Raw genomic sequence first — 21,870 nt, 5'->3', positions numbered from 1 at the left:
AACAAACTGGAGAAACAATGAAATTATTTTGCCAATTATTACATTTTTGCTGGGCTTATACAGAATATTAGAAAAGTATAAAGCCAAAATTAATAAAAAATATAACATTTTTATTACTCTCATATTTCTCAATACCTCAAGTTCAAAGTACCATATTTTAATTGTAACATACAGCAATACTCAATTATGACACCAAAATGAAGTTGGTAAATTAAGGTTTATTACAGCTGATAGAGCAAAATCGGCAGATAGCTTATTTTATATAATACTATACTACCATCTATACTGGTTCCTATTCAAAGGGTATTAAATTATGTCCAAAATTCTATGGAAGGAACAACATTTAAATGTTTATAGTATGAGTGTTATGGCCAAATAGTTAGTAAAATGTATTAATAATCCAATTTTGTATTTTAAATACTGTGCAAGATTATTTTGCAACAAATTTACGAAAAGATGATTTTTATACTTGGAAATAACTAAATCTGTCTTGATGGGACCCATTGTTTAAACATTAAACAGCTAGGTACGCTTTTATAACAAAAATACAAAATATTAAACTTAATTATAACATTTGTATTAAATTTTCGTTTGAAACATTCGCAAAGAATTGTGTGTTTTTAAATTTTAAATTACGATATTGTGTTTTTTTCTAATTGTTTATTATTAAATTTATTTAACTATTTATATTTAAATTTAGCAATATATAAAATTATTATAATAAAAATGATGTTACTGTTTTATAAATGTTATCACTAGGGAACGGATTTATATGTAAATACATATTTTTATTAAAACGAGATATTTAAAATTTGATAAGAAATGTTCATGATTTAAATCATTCCTATTAATATGATGCTACTTTTATTTTACATATTTTTACATATTTTGGTATAATTACATATTTTTACATATTTCACTAATTTGTAAATATTTTTAAACATATTTTATTATTTCATCATTCATACGTCTTCTTCGTACAAAAATACAAAAAATTATTTCAAATTTAGATCCAGAACTTTTATCGCTATTAGAAAAGCTCAAAATATTATGCAAAATGAAACATTGAAAACAAATTTAATTTTCATCTTAGTAAATTTTAGTTTTATTGCACATACAATTACAAAATTAGAAACAAAAATATGTCCTTGAATGAAAGTATGCAAATTGTCGAATCAACGATTGCAAAATGAAAACTCGTAAACGGACCAATAGGAGAAGTAGTAAAAAAGAAAATTCATGTTTTTACAGAAAAAATTTCAGGCCATATTGATTTTAAATCAATTAATGACATAATTAGTGGCAGACACCCTTCTAAAAATTTGGAATTATCGCCTTCTAATAATATGCCCTTCAAATATGCTTAAATCAACCGATGTAGGTTGATGTGGAACGATCATTTAGCCGTTTTAAAAATATTTTCAGATTTAATAGGCGACATTTAATATTTGATAATTTAAAATATATTGTAATAATTCAATGCAACAAATCATTTTGATAATTTAATAATTATAATTTTTTTTTTTTTTTAAATTTTTTTCCTACATATTTGGATGGTTATAGTACATATTTTATAAATTATACTTACATACATATGTACATATTTATGTATTTTTATTACTTATAAATCCGTTCCCTAGTTATCACATTTTGATAGCTGCAAAAAAAAGGGGCTAAATGTAGGCAATATTAAATACGGACACAAAAAATTCTTTCCTGCGAAGATCCATTCATCAAACTACAAACATAACCAATATTATTATCAGTGTTTATTTCAGAGGGATGACCCGTAGAGGGGGGTAATACCCCCCTCGGAGAAAAATGTATACCCCCGAAAAAAGGTATGACATTATTACGTAAATTGTTTATTGTGATGCAATTATGTGTGAAATGAGTTATCGATGGATTATCAGTTATTTTATGCGTAGATGATATAATAAATAAATATTTAATATAATATCTTGGGTATTACTTTTTTGTACATCAATATTGTCAATTAATGTGTACCGATAATAATCGTGATCTATATATTGTTAAATATTGTTCGTCAATATAATCGATTGTAGATAAGTACGTTTCACATGTGGGTAATTTTTAAAACATGCTGTTGTCTGTTGACTGTCAGTGTAGTGGATTACGCATTTACGACTATGTCAAACTGCATTTGGTTGATTTATATTATTTTGGTCATATTTTAACGCATTTTGGCTAGTAATTAAACTTTTAACCAACAGTTAACTTTCATTATGTCAAAACGCAAAAATAATCCTATATTAGATATGTATCAGAAAAAACAAGACAACGTTGATGATCTACCGGTTATACCTTCATCGGCTTCACCCACGAAAATAATCGGAGATCAAAGTATTCGTAAAGTATTAAAAAATTATTCTTATCAAAAAAATTGGGAAAAAACGTTTAACTGGCTGTATTATAATGGTAAAAAAGGTGGGGCTTTTTGTAAGGTATATGAAACATTTCTTAGTAGTAATCATAGTGCTTTATAATAATTAAAAGATATTTTTATATGTATTCCATTTATAAATTATCGAAAAGCTACTGGTAAAACTGGTAAACTCTTAAAACACGCTAGTTCAAAAAATCATTCTTAAGCTTCTTAGCTTTGAATGAATTATTTTTACAAGGAAAAAATGAACCTATACATACACAAATGATCCAACAAAGTAACTCAGAAAAAATACAAAATAGAATTAATTTCTCTACTTTTGTGCATAGTGTTTATTTTTTGGCAAAAGAAGAAATTCCTTATACTACTAAATATGAATCATTATTAAATAAAGTAGTGCTAAAACAAAATAAATCTTTACTTGAGTGGGTAGAAAAACAAAGTGATAGATCGAATTACATGAGTAAAAATACAGCTATTGCAATATTAAATTGTATTGGCACTGTTCTTGAAACTCGTGACTCAAATTAATTAAAAAATAAATACTTTTCATTAATGGCTGTTGAGTTGACAAATATTAAAAATGTTTGTGAAATGACAATAACTATTCGTTTTGTAACAGATTGTGGTGAAATTAGAGAACTATTTTTATGCATTGTAAAATTATCTGGCACAAATGCGGAAACTATAACAGAAACTATTGATCGAGAGTTAAAAAAAAGAGAACTTGATTATTCGAAATTAATAAGTGTTGGTTTTGATGGTGCTGTAAATTTTTCTGGTAGTATAAGTAGAGTACGAAAAAGACTATCTGAAATAGCACATAGAGAAATACTCTACATTCATTGTATACAAGCTCTATAGAGCTCATTTATTATCATTAGCATTACCTTCTGCTCGTAATAAATATGTTTCAATTAAACAAACTCTGCAAGTAGTTAAAGATATTTATAAATTATTTCATAAATCTGCTAAACGTAAAAAAATATTTCATGATATTCAAGAAGCTATAAATGAAAAAAAATTGAAAATACCAGAAACTATTGATACACGTTGGTTAAGTAATCATCGATCAATTCATGCAGTCAAAGAGTGTTATAGATCAATTATTTTAGCATGTGACGGAGCAAATCTTGCATCACTAGCAGGAGGTATTCTACTAGATATCACTCAGTCAAGTTTTTTAATCACATTAGTTGTTCTATATGAGGCTTTAAGCACAGTCAATAATTTAAGCAAAGTCTTACAAAAAGAAAATTTACAGCTATCATCAGTACCAGTTTTGATTTCTTCTTCGATAAATTATCTTAAAAATGTCTCGGATCAATGTTTATCAAATGACGAGAATAATTCAATTCATAAATATATAAGTACATTAAAAAAATATGTCTGTAGTTCACGAAAAATAGTTGAAAATAAAAATAAAATAAAAAGTCTAAAAGAAGCTAAAAAAATTGTTGATACAATGATAGAATAAATGCAATTACGTTTTAATAAAAAATCACTAGACATAATTAAATGAAGTGGTTTATTTGAATCATTTGAATCTTTAATTACAATCACTGAAGAAGATGTATTGAAAATATGTTTATATTTTCCTAGTCTTGAACCAGCTAATGTTTGGATAGAATTGAATTCATTTAAGTATGTTGCAAATAGTTTGGTAAACGAAAACGTAAAAAATCCACTGTTATATATTTATAAAGCAAATTTTGGGTATACAAATTTGAAAAAACTTGCTGAATGTTTAATGTGTGTACCAGTTTCAACGGCCACTGCGAAGTGCTCTTTCAGTACGATGAATAGAATTATGAAAAAAAAAAAATAAAATAAAATGGGACAAGAAACTTTACAATCCTGCATGAAAATTAGCATAGAAGGACACTCAAAACTCGATGAAGATACTGTAAATGAGATAATTGATTTGTACGCACGTCAAAAGCAGTGCCGGATTCATTTAATTTAATTTATTGAACATAATAAATATTAAAATACATATGACTTAAGTTTATATTGGTATATTATTAATAATATAGTATAATGTATAAGTAATGTATTTTTATTAAATGTGTGTTATATATTTTTTTCATATTAATTAATCAAAATTAGATTATTAATAACTTATGTATTCTTAGGTATCAATCTGATACCAATAAATTGAGCTTAAAACAATATTTTTACTTCCCTTAATTATTTACGTCTAAGGCATACCCCCTTGAAAATTTACGATACCCCCCCTCCCAGGGATAGAAGATCTGAAATAAACACTGATTATTATAGTTATCTATAGTAGTGGTTGCCAACTTTTTGGATCTCATGGAACACTTAATATATACTCTAAATTCTACGGACCACTTTTAGCTTAAAATAGCTTTTTACATAAATATAGTTAAATAAATCGACGAGGTGTTTTTTTTTTTTTTTTTGGTTATATTTAACTTGTTATTTTCATTGTTTGCTGCAATGGATCTATTATCCACATAAAACCATTCTAGGGTCTTATTTTTTTGGGAAATAACAAAAAAAATTCTGTAAGTACCTAACGTTCTAATTTTTCTGCGGACCACTTAAATTTTCTCGCGGACAACCGGTTGGCTACCGCTGATCTATATTAGTTATTACTAATAACTTATTAAGTATATATTTATATTTGTTTGCATATTCGGCACAGCCAACTCTTTACGTTTTATTCAACAATCTAAAGATCCAAATGAATAGTTATGCATTTATAGTGTTTGCTCCAAAGACCAGAGTGGGTCCCTCGATCCATGAGAAATCAGTGCATTTGCACTACTTGGTACCCTATGTGGGCGCTACTGCATCTGACGCCGCTCCCTGCAAGATAAAAGCTGCTAATATCTTGGAATCATTTTAGAATAAACTAATAATAATAATTTAAAATATTCATTGTACATGAATTCATGGACTTCGTCGAGTAGAAGTAAGGGGGATGTTTAGTAATGTCAAGAAACTTATTTCTAATTTTAAAAAAATATTCCAAAAAGCACCAAACCGCTTACCTCCCATAGCTCACTTTTTAGTACATTTTCTTATCCCCTCCATTAAAAAATCCTGAGAAAGCCTATGCAAATTAGAGAATATATAGTTACTATTTACCATAATATTATATTGTTTGAACTTTGATTAACGATAATTAAAGGTAATGGTTAAAGTTTAATATTATTTGTGCATAAATATTTAAAATGGCAATTTGGGTTAAAAATAAAAAACTAATTACTTAAGTACTTCAATAATTATGGTTAATGTTCTGTTAGTAAATAGCTTATATTTTTTTCTTACATATAGTTTCATTGAATGGTATTTATTGTAACACTGCACATATTAAACTATTTAATATATACCAATAAAGTTTAATGTGTACGTTTTAAACAGTTGAGAATAACGACTACTGGTTTCATAGCTACTAAATTGAATTAAAATACAATAAATAAATTATATCGTATGTATATTACTACTTACAGTTAATTTATAATAACTTCAATATGTAAGATAAATAAGTTATGATGTAGAAAAATTAAGTGGCCATACATATTGCATATTTACGAGTTATCACAAATCACTTATTTCCAAAGAAAGAATGATTGATCACTATACACACTATTAACATTGATTTAATAATATTAAATATTCATTAATGTACGGTTAATGCCATTAGCAAGGGAACCAATTTCACTTAGAATGTGTAGCAAGAAGTATCTCAACTGTTTTCTTTAATATATATTAACAGAAGTATTTTTGTAAAGCTAAATACTACTAAATAGTAATAACAATGTTAAATCCACATAATTTATATATTTTTATTATATTAAAAAAAAAATTTTAAATGATAAGTTTGAAACTAAACATCAAAAAATTATAATAAATATTACATTTAAAATTAAATAGTAGTAGTAAAATTATGTTTTCACCTAAAAATTAGCTAAAAATTTACATATCACGAACATAACAATATTTTTTTATTCGAAAAATTAAAAAAAAACATAAATTCAAATAATATATTTATATTACATAAGTATTTTGTACATCACAAGCAATTATCTTGTTTAACATTTTGTGAATTTTAGATAATTGGATGCATATGTTTACATTAATTGAAGCTCTAAATTAAAGGTCTAAAATCGATTTAGTTTCCAAAAAGGCGGTAAATAACTATCAACCTATAGGGTATTTGTACACTTCATACAAATAAAACTTGGTTGAAATATAATTTAATACCTATTCATAGTATACTTGGATGAAATTACTCATCAACTGCTCATGAATTGGAGTAAAATTGTTCATTTTTAAGCTATAAATTAGTTAAATTATCAAAACATAATTAACATACTAAAAAAGAAAGAAAAAATTGAGTGTAAAATTATCAAATTAGTCATGGAATAACAAAACATTCACACTTTTAAATTTACTGATATTTTTTAGTGACCAATTAAACTGTCTATTAATAATATGTAATAAAATAATATTATGGTATATTAATTAACTGTACCAATACTTATAAAACACAATTATAATATATAAAAAAAACCCTTTAATTTTGGATGTAAATAACAATATTTATTATGTAAAATGAAAAAAATTAAAAGCACATGTTTCGACTAAATCCAACAGTGTAGTAATCTCACCCAAGTATTAATATTATCTGGATAACAAAATAATAGTAATAATAATAATAATAATAATAATAATAATAATAATTAAATAAACAGTATAATAATTGTATTATACAAAAACTGGATACATCATGTACTTAAATTCAAAAACAAATTTGTCATCTAAGAAATATATACTTAAGCTCTTTATGGGCAGTTTTAGGAAAAAATAAGTGAGGTATTGATTGATGTGTTGCTGAACCAAAACATAATTGAAATTAATATAAATAGTTTTATATATATTTGTTTTTTTTATATAAAATTTAATAAAAACTGTATTTTATTTTATTATTTACAGGAACTAATGTAAGGCATTTGTATGTATGCATATATATACACATATACACATACATACATACATATGTATCAAAAAAAAAAAAAACTTTTAGGGTAACTTAATTATTATTATTATTTTTGACATAAATAATTTTTTATGTTATATAAGCAAACCAATTAAATAAAATTTATACTCGTGAGTCATTTCTTTTTAAACAATAGAAAGGAAATATACTTTGTTTGATAATCATTAATCATATATATATATTCTCTTTATAAATAAAAAGCAATAAATGAACAAATTGTCTTACTGTCTAGTGTCAACAATTAAGCATTTTAGCTTTATTTTTGTAGGTCATTGACGGAATGCACAGGTGACCAAATGCTAACAGTCTATTATTTGTTATTTTATTATGTTTTTCTTTAATAGATATAAGTATATTGTAGCCTATTACATTAATTACAAAAAAAAAAAAAAAAAAAAAAAATAAAAGGAAAGATGTTTTAAAATTAAATACAAATTAATATTTAATTTATATTGGATAATGCAATTTCACGTAATGGTTGGAACGGGAACATTTAGGGTACTGTCACGCGAGTTAGAGTGCGAGGTTGCGCGTAACAGCGTGACAGCTTCTCGTTCAGAACTGCATTTAACCACTGTTAGTCACTTAGGACGAGGGGTTTTCTTCTTTTTACGTTTAAAAAAACAACAACATCTATCAAATAATATTTAGATTAGACATAAAAACTGTACCACTTTTAAATAAAATAAATATTAATCATACTTAGTGTCGTCAACAATTTCTGTTTCAGCTTGTGCTGTGATAGGTGTATTGGAATGACCAGCAGTTGGATCATCATTAGCCAATTCACCATTAGTTGAGCTAACCACCTAATCAGAAAAATATAAAAAATAAATAATATAGTTTAATTACAATGCAATACAAATTACCTGAACACTTCCATGACGATCAGCAGGAGTTAAGTTTCCTAATGTATGACCAGGAAGCTTAGACCCGTCTGACCAACCTTTTGTTCCTGACTGAAAATGTTTATTTATACAACTTAAAATGGAACAGTCAAAATCTAAATAATAATAATTTTTATGATTTTAATTGTAATACATATGGGAATGGTTGGCAGCACTACTGGTATTAAACAAGATTAAATTAAAACAATATGTAAAGTACAATATTTATGATATATTCTATATGCATATGATGATGTAGGATATAAAATTTAATATATAATGGTCTTTAATGAAATTGATACCTTATTGATTAACAATACACTATCATCATTATCATCATTGTAGACTGACATTTCGTCATTGTCCTTGCACATTAATAATACAATATGGGTTTATTAAAAATATATAAACTTATTTAAATCAAAGAAACCTGTAAAGGCATATATTAAAACAATAATTACCTTGTTGCCAGCAACCTGTCGTTCTCTGTTTGGTGATAACATTACTTCTTGATTGGACTGTATTGAACCGACTAATGTACACTGAAAATAAATATATAATATTATTACATATCAAATTAATTAATTAACTATAACTCAATTAATAATGACTATAACCATTAATGACCTTAACCATTATAACTTACCAAATTGCTTTCAGATGTTTGAGGACTTTCAACAGATAAGTTACGTATAACGCGAAGTATGTTAAAGAAGCCTCGTTTCTGATTTTATAGCATTATATAAAAAAAAAAATCATGCAGCATGCACAGAAAAAAATTGAAAATAAAAAAAAACTGAAGTTATTAAATAGGTAGCAAATAATATTTTTAAAATAAAGAAAGTGTATAATGTATATTATTCAAAACTAACAAAAGCAATAAGCACCAGCATAAAATATAAATGAAATTGTTTCCTACTGCAAATGCATTGCTAGTATTACGTACACACTTAGGTATACAAATAATAAATAATTTAAACCAATTAACATAAATTTTATTTATTAATGTACAATTACCTAACAATAAATGCTTTAGCTAAGGAAATTACAAAGCAATATTAATCAATTATATTCAGCAAAAAGTTCCAAATTTCTAGTTAGCTTACAGTCATTAAAAAATACATTAAGGCCAAACAAATAAAAATAACAATTGATTGATAGAAATATAGTAAAAACAAAAATATATACCCACTATCTATACCAAGACATTACATTTTATATTATAAATATTAGAAGAATTAGTTAATTCCAGAAAGTGGTACAAGTTTTGTTCATGATTTTCATGAAAAAGTTATTTGTTATTGTACTATTTATTATATTATAAAATCTTAAACATAAGTTAGAAAAAATTAAAACAAAATAAATAAATATATAAATAAACCATACTATAGTTTTTCCCGTCCAATCAAATTCTGAGTCGTTAACATAACCTTTTTTCTCAAATAAACTTTTGAATAATGTACGCAAGTATTCATAGTCTGGAGTCTCAAAAAAATCCAAACGTCTAACATAACGTAAATACTGAGCCATTTCCTCTGAAAACATACGAGTAATTGGTAAGAACTAAAATCTTGTAATAGATATAAATGTAATACATACCAGGATATCCATCACATAAAACTTCAATAGGAGTGGCTCGTTTTGTATCACCAATTTTTTGATATCTTTCTTTTAGAGTATCAGCTTTTAAGCCTTGCCATGGTAATGAACCTCGTAAAAAGTACATAAACATATGTCCAAGAGCTTCTAAATCGTCTCGGCGACTTTGTTCTATAAGTAAATACATTAAAAAATTAAATATTAAATATGAATATTATACCATTTATTTATAGACTAAATTTAAAGTTAAAAATATTTGCAAATATTTATGAGAATGGAAAACTAGCTATATTAATAATTTATAAATGAAATAAGGTATAAATTAAGTAAGATTACCAAAACGTTCAAATTAATTTATACCTTTTCCTAAATGTGTGTTTATGCTCATATATCTTGCAGTACCAGTTAAACTTTTATGTTCCCGGTATGGTATATGTTTATTTGTTTCTAAATCTATATATTCTTTAGCTAAACCAAAATCTAAAATAAATATTTTTAAGATTAATTTAAATTCAAACAGAACTAAAAGGACAATTGCAGATAAAAAAAATTGGAAATTGTATTTATGCAATTCCTGTTCTTAAATTAAAAAATTTCTTTCAAAAAAAAATAATATATAATAAACATTATTAAGCTTAATACTATTAATTTGATGGTATTTATAATATGATTAAAAATTACAATGCAAATTATAAAATACACAAAAAATTTAATTAATAACAAACTTATTAACTATGTATAAAATAAATAATAATTGTTTATGAATTCTAAAAATTCTTAATTTAATCAAAATCAAGAAAAGAAAATATCAATGATAAGTACAAATTCCAATTTCCTTTAATAAATTAATATAATATGCTTATAAACCTATTATATGAATAGTTTTATCTTTTTTCGTTGACATGCGGCCAATAAGGAAGTTTTCTGGTTTAACATCTCTGTATATAAGATGTCGTCCGTGAACGTATTCTATCCTATGTAACTTTAAACAATAAAAATAATTAATCAATTAGATAAATGTTTAGTTAAAGCTACAAATAGTAACTCAATAATACAACTAATATTGACTATTAAAATTACCAATTGAGTGGCAATCATGAGAACAGTTTTGAGCGAAAATTCACGCCCACACATATCAAATAAGTCCTCAAGACTAGGACCGAGGAGTTCCATGACTAAAGCATTGTACTTTCCACATGGACCGAAAAAAAATACTTCTGGTATGCCATCTGAGAAGAAGGCAGGAGCTTAAATCCAGTAAAAATTAAATTATTATAAACAGTAAATAATAAATTATGATATATTGAATAACAAAATAGGAAAGTAAAAAAGCACTTATGAAAGCTTAAACTTTGTAAAGCAATTCTATACCTCAAGAAAGTGTAAATTATTAAGATGCATGTACAACCATTCGTTATTTAACATATAACATATATAATATAGTATCTAATAAAATTAATATTATTAATTTGGGATCAAATTTTAAAGCAAATGCTTCTTTTTATACGTAAAATAGAAATATAATTTTTATACATAAATTCGTTTCATGACATACTAATTCCAAATAAATCAATTTATTATTGCTTTTTTTCAGTTATTCTAGCTGTAGAATTTTTAGATGTTTATTATGTTTTAGTAATAAAAAAAATTGAATTGAATTAATAAAAAATATGAAAACTCGGAATACAAGCTTAATGGTTATATTGGATTATTATTGTTTTTGTTATCATCGACTTGACTGTTAAATGTATTTAACGTATAGATTATCGATTTTCAGGCAGCCTACAAGTCGATAGCTTATCCACCTACAAATAGCCTGTAGAACCTATGGCCAGTACTCCTATAACATCTATATCAACCATTTTAAAATTTAAATTTGAGTGTTCAAATTTACAAAAATGCCAAAAGTTAAAACAAATGCATTTTAAAAAAAAATAGTATTAGAATTTGGTGAAGAGTTTTTTCAAAACATTTATTTTCAATTTATTATTTCTATGTTCATTTTGTCAGACAGGAGTCAATTTCACTACTGAAAATCATCCAAAACACATGGTAGTAAATAATTTTTTTTATTTAAATTAATTTTTCAATTTTCTTTATTCAATTTTATAACTAGTACATGTTACTTTTTGGTCATGATTTTTCTTTTTGCTTTTTTTTTAAAAATAAAATAAATATGCTTTATTTTTTTTTTGTTATTTATAATGCTTTTAAATGTGAGCTTTAATAATAATCATTTACATTTTACACAATTCAAATTATACAGAAAGTAAACATTTTAATATTTTTTACAATAATTTACAAAATATATGTTATTGTCATTGTGGTTGCGGATGAACGGTGAAATTCCATATTATTAATATTAATAAGTTAAACCTATAATTTGAATTTTTAATATTAAATCTTAATTATCTAACTTATAATCTTCAATATAATTAGAAGTATATTATTGAAATTCTAATACTGTTCAACTAACATTATTTTAAATTTAGTTAATTATTGTTTAAATAAATAATAATAAAATAAATAAATAAATAATATCACAAATTTAATTTTTTTTTTATTTATTTTATAAATAAAGGATTAAGTCTATTAAATTAAAACATATTTACCATGAGATCCAAGTAATTTGTAAAAGCGGTATTCCAAATGCAATTGAGGTGCTTTGGATTTCATTGGCTCCTAAAATATTTTAAAATTAATTACTAAAACACCAACTTAAGTATATAATTAATTCAGCAACATAATACAATCATAATTTATAATATAATAAATATATGGTTCTTACCATTTTTATTGCCACATGTTCATTTGTATATAAGTTTTTTCCTTAAAAAAAAAAAAAAAAATAATAAAAATATAGATATGTCAATTAAATTACAGAAAACAAGTAGAAATTGTACTTATATATTAAAAAGGCATTAATATATACTTAAAATATATTATTTTAAGTTCATATTATATGTATATAAATACAACGCGAGTCTTTTTAAACATAACATTAAATAATCCTGTCCAGTGACATCGGATTGATATGATTTGGGTAAAACAATTACTAATAACTGTCTAATAAATTTTTCAAAATTTATTCCATTTCTCCATGCATGACTGAAACTGATGCATCACATCTCTTAATGGTATAATTAATAAACAAAATAACTGGTATTGGACTGATCACAATCCTTATTGGACCATTGATACAAATCTCCAGTTTGAGGGAGTAATGTTTGGTGTGGGTTACTCATTGGGAAACTTCTTGGCCTATATTTTTACGATAGCACACTTACTGGGATAAGATATTTAGAGTTTCTAACTGATATTTTATCTACATACATGAATGATATAGAATTAGATACTAGGAATTATTTTTTCAATAAGATAGAGCACCTGCACACAATACAATTGTTGTAAGAGAACATTTACAAAATAAATTTGGAAATTGATGGATAGGTCCAGATTGAGCAGTAGCTTGGCCATATATATGTATATATAAAAAATAAACTAAAATAAGAAGAAAGGAGTGATCGAATCAATATAGTATGATTACCTTTTATAGAGTAGGTGATAAAAACAAAAAATTAGTTTACCTATTTGAAGAAATGATAAAAAAATTAGAAAAGGAAAAATAGAAATGTATCACTGAAATCTCTATATTATACAAAATCTTAATTTGTCCCTAACATATTTAACTTTAGATAAGCTTTATATAATTTCATTTAAAAGGCATAAACTAATTATATCAATAAATTTAATTCATGGCTGAATTTTTTGATTACAATTGAAAACTACAGAAAATGGTTTTTAGTTGTACAATATATTCCTATATGGCAAAGGATCTTTCAACTACCCTAAATTAATAAATATCATAAGAAAATCTAAATCATATTCACAAAATGTTTCCATTACTTATTTAAAAGTAAAAATATGGTAATTTGCCAATCTCCTTTACATAAAACCACATTAACAATTACTTATTACAGCGTTTCCCACACTGTGGTCTCCAGACCCTTAGGGATTCGCACATATACCGGAAAGGGTCCACAAATATAAATTTAAAATACACAAAGTATTATTATTTATTATTGTTTTTTAATTTTTATTTGTACTAGGAGTCCACGATCATTTTTATTATATTTAAGAGGTCTGGCAGAAAAAAAATTTGGGAATCGCTGACCTATATTATTTTCATATATTTCCAGTAAGGTTCCCAGTATATGTATTAAAGATATAATATTGAATATTTAAGAAAATATGTTTAAAATGATTACTTTTTTACACCATTTTACAATTTAACATTGCATCAACAATAATTAATTATTTCTTGTAGATAATTTTTTATTAATTTGATAAGGACATGGATTCAAAATTTTAAATTTTTTTTGTTGTAAGAGATTTCAGCATCAATGATAATCTATAATAATTATTATTTTCAAGTCTGAATAAAATTTTGAGTATAGGAGCAGTGCTATAAATTGTTGAACACTTGAATGGTTGGTAACCCACCCGAGTACTATTGTCTGGAAGAGCAGTTTTACCAGAGTTGGCTAACTAGAAAACAATTAACCAATTTGTCATTCCATAACCTCTAAATTTTATGCTAATAGAGATATATTACGTATACTTTTGAAGGCAAAAATTATACCAACAATAAAAGGGTGAAACTATTATTGACTAAAGTGAATTACATACAATTTCTTTATAAAAGGTTAGACCTCGTTGGGTCAGTTAGTAAATATAAATTTCAATAAAATATGTTCAAATAAGACATAAATAATGAAAACTTTTGTATGTTTGTTTATATCATAAATGAACAAATCAATTTATTTATACATTAACTAACATATTCTATAATATTTATTTTTAAATTTAGCAATTATATTTTTTAATACAATATTAATATTACTTCTAAAATATTTAGGAAATCAAAATATTTTTATAAAAATGTTTGATTTAACCAATATTCTCAAATCAAACTAATTATAATCTTCCTACTGGAATTATTATGATTATAATAAATTAATAGTACATACGATTCAAAAAATATGCAAATAGTATATAAATTTTAACTACTGAAACCTCTAATGTAAACACGGTTTTGAAGGGTTTCACTCTAAGGCTAAGTAATGCATTGAAAATTATCCAATAATTAATAGTGTAAATAAAATGTCAACTAGTTTTAACTTAACAAATAAAAAACATAGTTATAAGTTAGACTTAATAATGACAAATATACATTGTAAATGTTTACACTGAGTCTTAGTCCTATTCTCTTGATCTCTATATTAATAATGTCAACAAAGTACTTTAAATAAACGAAAAGAGCAAACCTAATCAATCATAGACATTATGTTAATTTAATTTAATACAAACTTAATTCATGAATGTTTCTTAAAATATATATGGTACATAAAACATTATAACAAGATATCATTTGTTACCATAAAATTAATAAATATTATATTTTTTTATTTTTCAATATTTAACAAGAGTGAAGCTCAGTCAAAAATATAATGATAGTAATATACTACTAAATATTAGTATTATATTGGAAATAATTATTTCACTAATTTTTATAAAAATTATAATTAATTTAAAATGTAATACATTGATATATAAATAAATGTATAACCTGGAGTATAATTATATTTGTAAAGTACAATTGGTTTCAAATTAAAAATTTAACATCAGGTATATATAAAGTCAATAAAATCGCAACTTATTTGATATATATTTTTTTTTTCATGATAAACGATAAAAACGCCCGTAAGGTAAACAAAAAAGATAGCAAAATATATAATAACAGAATTCATAATATAAGATAGTACAAAGTCAAAGAAAATAAACTATAACTATGTAAGAAAATGATAATATAAAAATAAATATTAAGTATATATATATATATGAACTACTTGTTTATTTATTTAAATATTAATTTATAAGTATTATCCATTTGATAATTTTAATTTAAATTTAATTTTGTATTATTTTATTATGTAACACATTGGTTATATTATATTTAGTACTATTATTTTTAAAAACTTTATTCAGTAAAATAAATGTATTCACGTAAGAAGCATAAATAAGTATGTGTTTATATTTAAATTATATCTAACAATACAAAATTAATTAAAAAAAAATTGCACAAAATGTCATCTCAAAAATGATTTAATGTAATTGATGAATGAGTGAAAATATATGTTTATTTTGTAATTTAATCAACTTTACTTTTTATAGTAATTATTTTTTTTATTATAAAACTGTTAATAAAATGTGGACACATATTTTAGTCATATCAAAAATAAACTAACAAAATATTTCTTTTAATCAGAGTTGATAAGGTACTATCCTAGAGGATAAAATGGATAAATACAATTGGACAAAATATGTCCTGGATATAATCAAATAATATAGTTATTTGGAGATATTGGATAAAATCATAATATTTATCATGGATTAATAAATAAAGAAATTAAATAATTTTAATTAGTTTTTATTCTATTACTTCTTTGGTAAGACTTTTTATCTTACTTGTAAGTTCTACAGGTATAAACATTTTAAATGTTTAACTTGACTTATAAACAAACATAAAATAAAAAATATATAGAATAGTTTTAAACTGACGTATTATATTTTAATGTTAAAAATGTACTGCAATAATTAAGACTTAATTAGATAGAAAATACTGAATAATATTATAAATTGATCAAACTTATCCAATAGATACTCTGTTTACAGTTGACATATTACTATTAAGTGTAGATCTGTTAGTAAAACATTAACTGATAACTAGTTACTCATGACGTGAAATATTGGTAAAATAATAATAACATTAGTAGACACATGTAAAATGAAACAAATCTATTTCAACATTAGATGTATTTTGTTAGAACCGGTTAAAACCTTTCAAAACCCATTGCAATTTTGCAAAGTCTTATGTTGTGTTATAATATTACAAGTTAGAAAGTTTTGTCCATTTTATTAATTTTGTCCATTTTTGGACAAAGTGCAGGTCAAAATAAAAAATAGTGAACAAAATTAGACCCCTGATTTTAATATATATTTCTGTGTTACTTATATTACTGTAAATTATAAATGAAACATTTTTTTTAACTGGAAAAATTTAATGTAATTTGAAAACAAGAATTTAAAACATTAACAATAATTAGTCCCTTATGAATATTTAAAAAGAAATCAAATAAAAATTATTATGAATTATGAAATTGAGATATTAAAATTTACAGAATATAATTGTAAGCCAATATTTAAATTTTTCACACTTGTAAGTAAAAAAACCTGAGTTATAATATTGTATTACAATATCATGACTATTTTCAGTTGAACTAGCTAAAAAATAGCTTAAATAGCTTTGCTATTAGAGTTCAAAGTATTATTTAATTTAGTTAGAATATCCTGAACCTTGCATCTTCAATAATTATGGTTCTAAATTAACAATGGTACAACTAGGGGGTTATGACCCCCCCCCCCAACAGAAATAAGTAGTTAACTTAACCTTACTCCACTCTCTCCCACCAAACATTTTCTGAAATTACATGTTTTTCAAATGTATAATCCCCTCCTAAAAATAAATCCTGGTTGCACCACTGCATACTAATATATTAAATACTATAATGTACAATGCATATTCCGGGGCATAATACTTTTTTGAGATAGATGTAAAAAATTATAACATCAGTTTGATACTATATAAATTTAAAAAATATATATAAGTAATACAATTTTAATTTAAGTTCAAATTCTTTTAAATGTTGAAAAACCAATGAACTATATTTTTATTTTATTTCAAACTTAATATAATTCTTATTTATTGATTTAGTTAAATGGGTAAACATTTAATTCAAGAAACCATTTCTTAGAAAAAGATTACATAATAAACTATAAAAATAAGTATTAAACAACATATTACAATAGTAGAAAATTGCATTTGACATTTTAACTAAAAAATTATTATTGATTATTAAAAACTTGACAAAATAATAATTAATGTTACAGGTCACTTAACAAATTTTTAAAAGGATCAATGAAAAAGTCTATTTTATATGAGTTCAAATCTAATTTAATATATTTTTAAAAAGTACATACACAATACCTTTAACTATATATAAATGCAAATAGGTAGGTAATAGAGTAAATCTTTTGAAGACATACAAATAATAAATACTTAAAAATGTTTTAAATATAAATAATTTTAAGAAATGAATATTTATTCTGATTTAAACTTATACCAAAATAAAAAAAAATAAATTGTGCTTAACTTTATTAATTTTTAGAAGGTAGACATTTTTATACACTTAGTAATTTATTTACTAAACTATCATATTTAATATTAAATAGATTTTATATTAGATATATTGAAGTTTCTTAGGACGTTATATTATTAGTAATAGAGTAGGAATAACTGTACATTACAGTTTAATGTATATTAACAAGTAGTTCATACCAAAAATTTAAAATGCTTATTTGAGTAAAATACAATTTTAAAAAAATATTATGAAATAAGTACATTCTATGAAAATTTAATATTTGAACAACATATATAATATATAGAGAAAGCTAATTGTTCAGAAGTGAGAGGTTAAATGTTAACTTATTAAAATCAATTACTATTTGAATTCTATAAATGACAATTAACTAGATAAAATTATAATATGATTTTCCTTTCAATAGTTCTATCTTTATAAAACCAGTCAAACATAATTTGTAATCTAATGTATGCTTTAATATTTTCTTAGATTTTCTATTATTTTATTTCAATAAATATTAGTTATAATAATTTAATAGTACTTCATATAGGTTTGAAATACATTACATTTACTAAAATTGTATTTTATAATAAAATTTACAAATATTCAAAATGCTGTTTGAATGTATGTGATATTTATTGCGAAATAAGTATGTTAATAACTGATATACCTACTATTTTAGTAATGCTAATTATTATTAATTTAATAAGTTATTTGTATATAAATACAAACATTTTAATACATGTTTTATTTGCATATAAAAACAGCATGCACTATGGTCAATATTTCATAACATAATTTTGACTTTTAAAAAACTTGTAAGTAAATAATTTAGATAGTATAATATGCAATAGATAATTAAACACAAATTGTTATAATTACAAAATAAAAGAGCCATCATAAGGTGGTAGGAAGTAATTTAATATATATATACTTACTTCAAAATAATTTAATTTGACAAAAAATAAACCTAATAATAACTCGGGTTTAACTACAGAGCATTCACTGCTTTTACTAAACATTTATGATCTTTATTAATAATATTTCTTATTAAAAATAAATAAGAATTTAGGATATACAGATTTTTTAATTGTTTTTGGATAAATATAAGTAAAATATTGTAATATAAATAATAAACAGATATGATGATCTATGTTTTATGTATGTCATATAAGTAATTATAATTTTTTATTTACCAAGTCTAAGTTCACCAAAATTTCCACAGCCTATCTTCTTTCCAACACGAAAGTTTGGACCAACCATAAGTACACTAGAATTGGCTGATGATGACAAGCCGTGCCGTCCAGCAACTGCTGAATGTATTGCCCTCGATCCGGTTGATTTTCCACCCCACTTGTCATCTTTGCCATTTTGTTGCTTTTCCCGATCCCTTTTCTGCATGGTGCCTAATCAATTGAGTTTTCTGACGAAATAGGCCAATTTTAGCTCATTGTACACTAAATTTTTTTTATAATTTTCTTGACGTTCACACGTTGTGACCCAAGACAATAAACACTGTTATCATCGCATCATTTTTTTTAAAATAATTAAATTTGTCGACCAAAACAGAACGTAGATTTACAACCACATTTTTTCAATTTAATAATCAACAAATTGAAAAAAAAACCATTTATAGTAGTAAAAACATACGGTTAACCGTGTGGAAATTGAATAAAACTAAAAACGAAACAATTGCAGCTAAAAACTCTCCATTTTTTTGTGACTGATTAAAAAAAAGTATATATATGTATACTCTTATTACATATATACATTCACAAAACATGTGTTTCGGTATCAATTATACTAGAGCGCGGTAGTATCGCAAAGTACAAAGAGAATACAATTACAATTCATATAGGACTTAGTTACTTCTCGATTCCGGCGTAATTTTTGCTACCGTAATCAGGCATTTTTAAATAAATGTACAATTTTCAGCAAGTATGTGTGAGAATTTTATTGGTTTCATTGAGTTTTTCGGAATATTTGAGCCAGAAAACTGACAATTGACACCACCTGTCACTGGAGATTTTATGCATAATAATTGTGAATGAATTACTAAAAAATACAACATCCGTTTTTTCGTTACATAATCCATTAATTATATGATATTCCCAGGGGCGTATTTAGACTTACTTATAGGAGGGGGAGGAGGGCGAATCCAATTTTTTCTTCAATTCAGGCTCAAAATGTACAAGTTAAATTTTTGGTAATATTTAAATCAGGTGAATCCTTAATAATATGTGGTTTTTCTTTTTTAATCTAATGTCAGGTCCACTTAGAATCGACTTTAGTGTAGTTCTTTTTTAACATCTGTCTGTGTTTTGATAGTTACACTTATGTTTTATTTGATTTTCCACTATGTATGGACCCGACAAAAAGCTCAATTCAGTATTCACAGAAACATGTAATTTAATTTCGTTATAAAATGATCCACAATAAAAAAAATTTGAAATGTGTAACTCACATATAATCAATTCCTTAAATACGGATTCAGGGGGGCAATCGCCCCTTCGCGCCCCTAAAATACACCCATGGCTTTTCCGAATGAATTCATTGCGTGTCTTGATGGTTATTCGATGGTCAGTTTTATTACAGGTGATCGCCTTGAATCTAGGACGTCTCACCATCGGTAAAAAAATAAAAATTAATTTACTGGTACTAAGGATGTGATGAAAATAATATATGTAATTTTAGTCCTAGAAAACAGGAAAAATATTTAAAAAAATAATAATCCAATATTAATTTAATAAACTTGACTTAAGTTGGCAATGTATTTTTGTATTTCCATGAGGTTATGTTTTAGATATTTCCATTATTTTGGAAGCATAATATTTTTATTTTTAAAAAAACTTTCGTTTTGAATAACCTTTTACAATTCTTAATAGTAAAAACATCATAATGAAAAATATTAATTTATAAGTGAAAATGTAATACATTTAATTACAACTTATTTAATAAATTTTAAAACAGTAAAGATAAATGTTCGCTGTGTTGGTGATTATAAAAGCAATATACGCATAAAAAAGGTTAAATATATTTTATCATAATAATGTTAATTATGAAATTTGTAAAAACAATTTCTATCATTGTTTAAACACAAAAATACAAGGCATTGAATAACAAGAACCAGGGCTGGTTCAAGGTATAGGCGAGCTAGACACTTACCTAGAGCGGCACTTTAGTAGAGGCGGCATTTTCAAAATTGACTTGAATATTTTTTTAGTTTTATTGGTGTTTTATAAGAAAAATATTTAAATGAATTCATTCGTGAAAACCACTTACCTATATAATAAAATAATATTGTCTAAGGTTATTATATTACTTTATATTATGGCCTACGTTGGGCGTTTTCAATTATTCAAAAAGTATAAATGTCCGATAATCGTGGTAGTGATGGGTTTTGAGCACGATTAAAGATAAAAAAAGATCTTATCTTTAATTATGGTTTTGAGTAATATTAATATAAATCATTTTGAAGTCTTTTTACATAGAACCTTATCCATAAAATAAAAAATTTTAAAAATTGTATTTTTTTTAAGTAGATATGTCACATAAAAAATAGGGGTAGGAGCTGAGTTAAAATAAGAACTCAATTTTTTTTTAGAGGCAGCAAAATTTGATTTTGCCTAGTGTACTATTTTTGCTTTGGCTGGCCCTGACAAGAACATTGAATAAATGACTGAA

The 21,870-nt window shown here is 24.3% G+C and overlaps 1 protein-coding gene and 1 pseudogene across 1 annotated transcript; one reads left to right on the top strand and one right to left on the bottom strand.

The window, feature by feature from the left end:
• The first annotated feature begins 2,246 nt into the window (after positions 1–2,246).
• LOC112683671 lies at positions 2,247–3,271 on the top strand (annotated as a pseudogene).
• A 4,547-nt stretch (positions 3,272–7,818) lies between these two features.
• On the bottom strand, positions 7,819–19,905 carry LOC112683688 (casein kinase I). The gene is made up of 12 exons (XM_025554828.1): positions 19,383–19,905; positions 12,714–12,754; positions 12,538–12,607; positions 11,006–11,172; positions 10,793–10,907; positions 10,286–10,405; positions 9,926–10,096; positions 9,713–9,861; positions 8,788–8,868; positions 8,309–8,398; positions 8,142–8,248; positions 7,819–8,072 (listed from the first exon to the last, which is right to left on the bottom strand). The coding sequence occupies exons 1-12, from the start codon at positions 19,585–19,587 to the stop codon at positions 8,021–8,023; spliced, it is 1,368 nt and encodes a 455-aa protein (XP_025410613.1). The 5' UTR covers positions 19,588–19,905; the 3' UTR covers positions 7,819–8,020.
• Positions 19,906–21,870: the final 1,965 nt, after the last annotated feature.

This window comes from Sipha flava, unplaced genomic scaffold, assembly GCF_003268045.1.
Source record: "Sipha flava isolate LNK unplaced genomic scaffold, YSA_version1 232_pilon_pilon, whole genome shotgun sequence".
Classification (NCBI taxonomy): Eukaryota; Metazoa; Arthropoda; class Insecta; order Hemiptera; family Aphididae; genus Sipha; species Sipha flava.
This window is presented reverse-complemented; position numbering and strand designations above follow the sequence as displayed.

What these genes read in the sequence shown, in the direction of transcription:
- LOC112683688 (XM_025554828.1), bottom strand. Translation starts at nt 19,587, where the DNA reads ATGCAGAAAAGGGATCGGGAAAAGCAACAAAATGGCAAAGATGACAAG. An exon ending in ATTGGACGGGAAAAACTATA is followed by an intron (nt 8,869 to 9,712) that starts GTATGGTTTATT and finishes ATTTATTTTCAG; the next exon opens with TGTACATTAGTCGGTTCAAT. An exon ending in ATCGTCATGGAAGTGTTCAG is followed by an intron (nt 8,249 to 8,308) that starts GTAATTTGTATT and finishes TTTTCTGATTAG; the next exon opens with GTGGTTAGCTCAACTAATGG.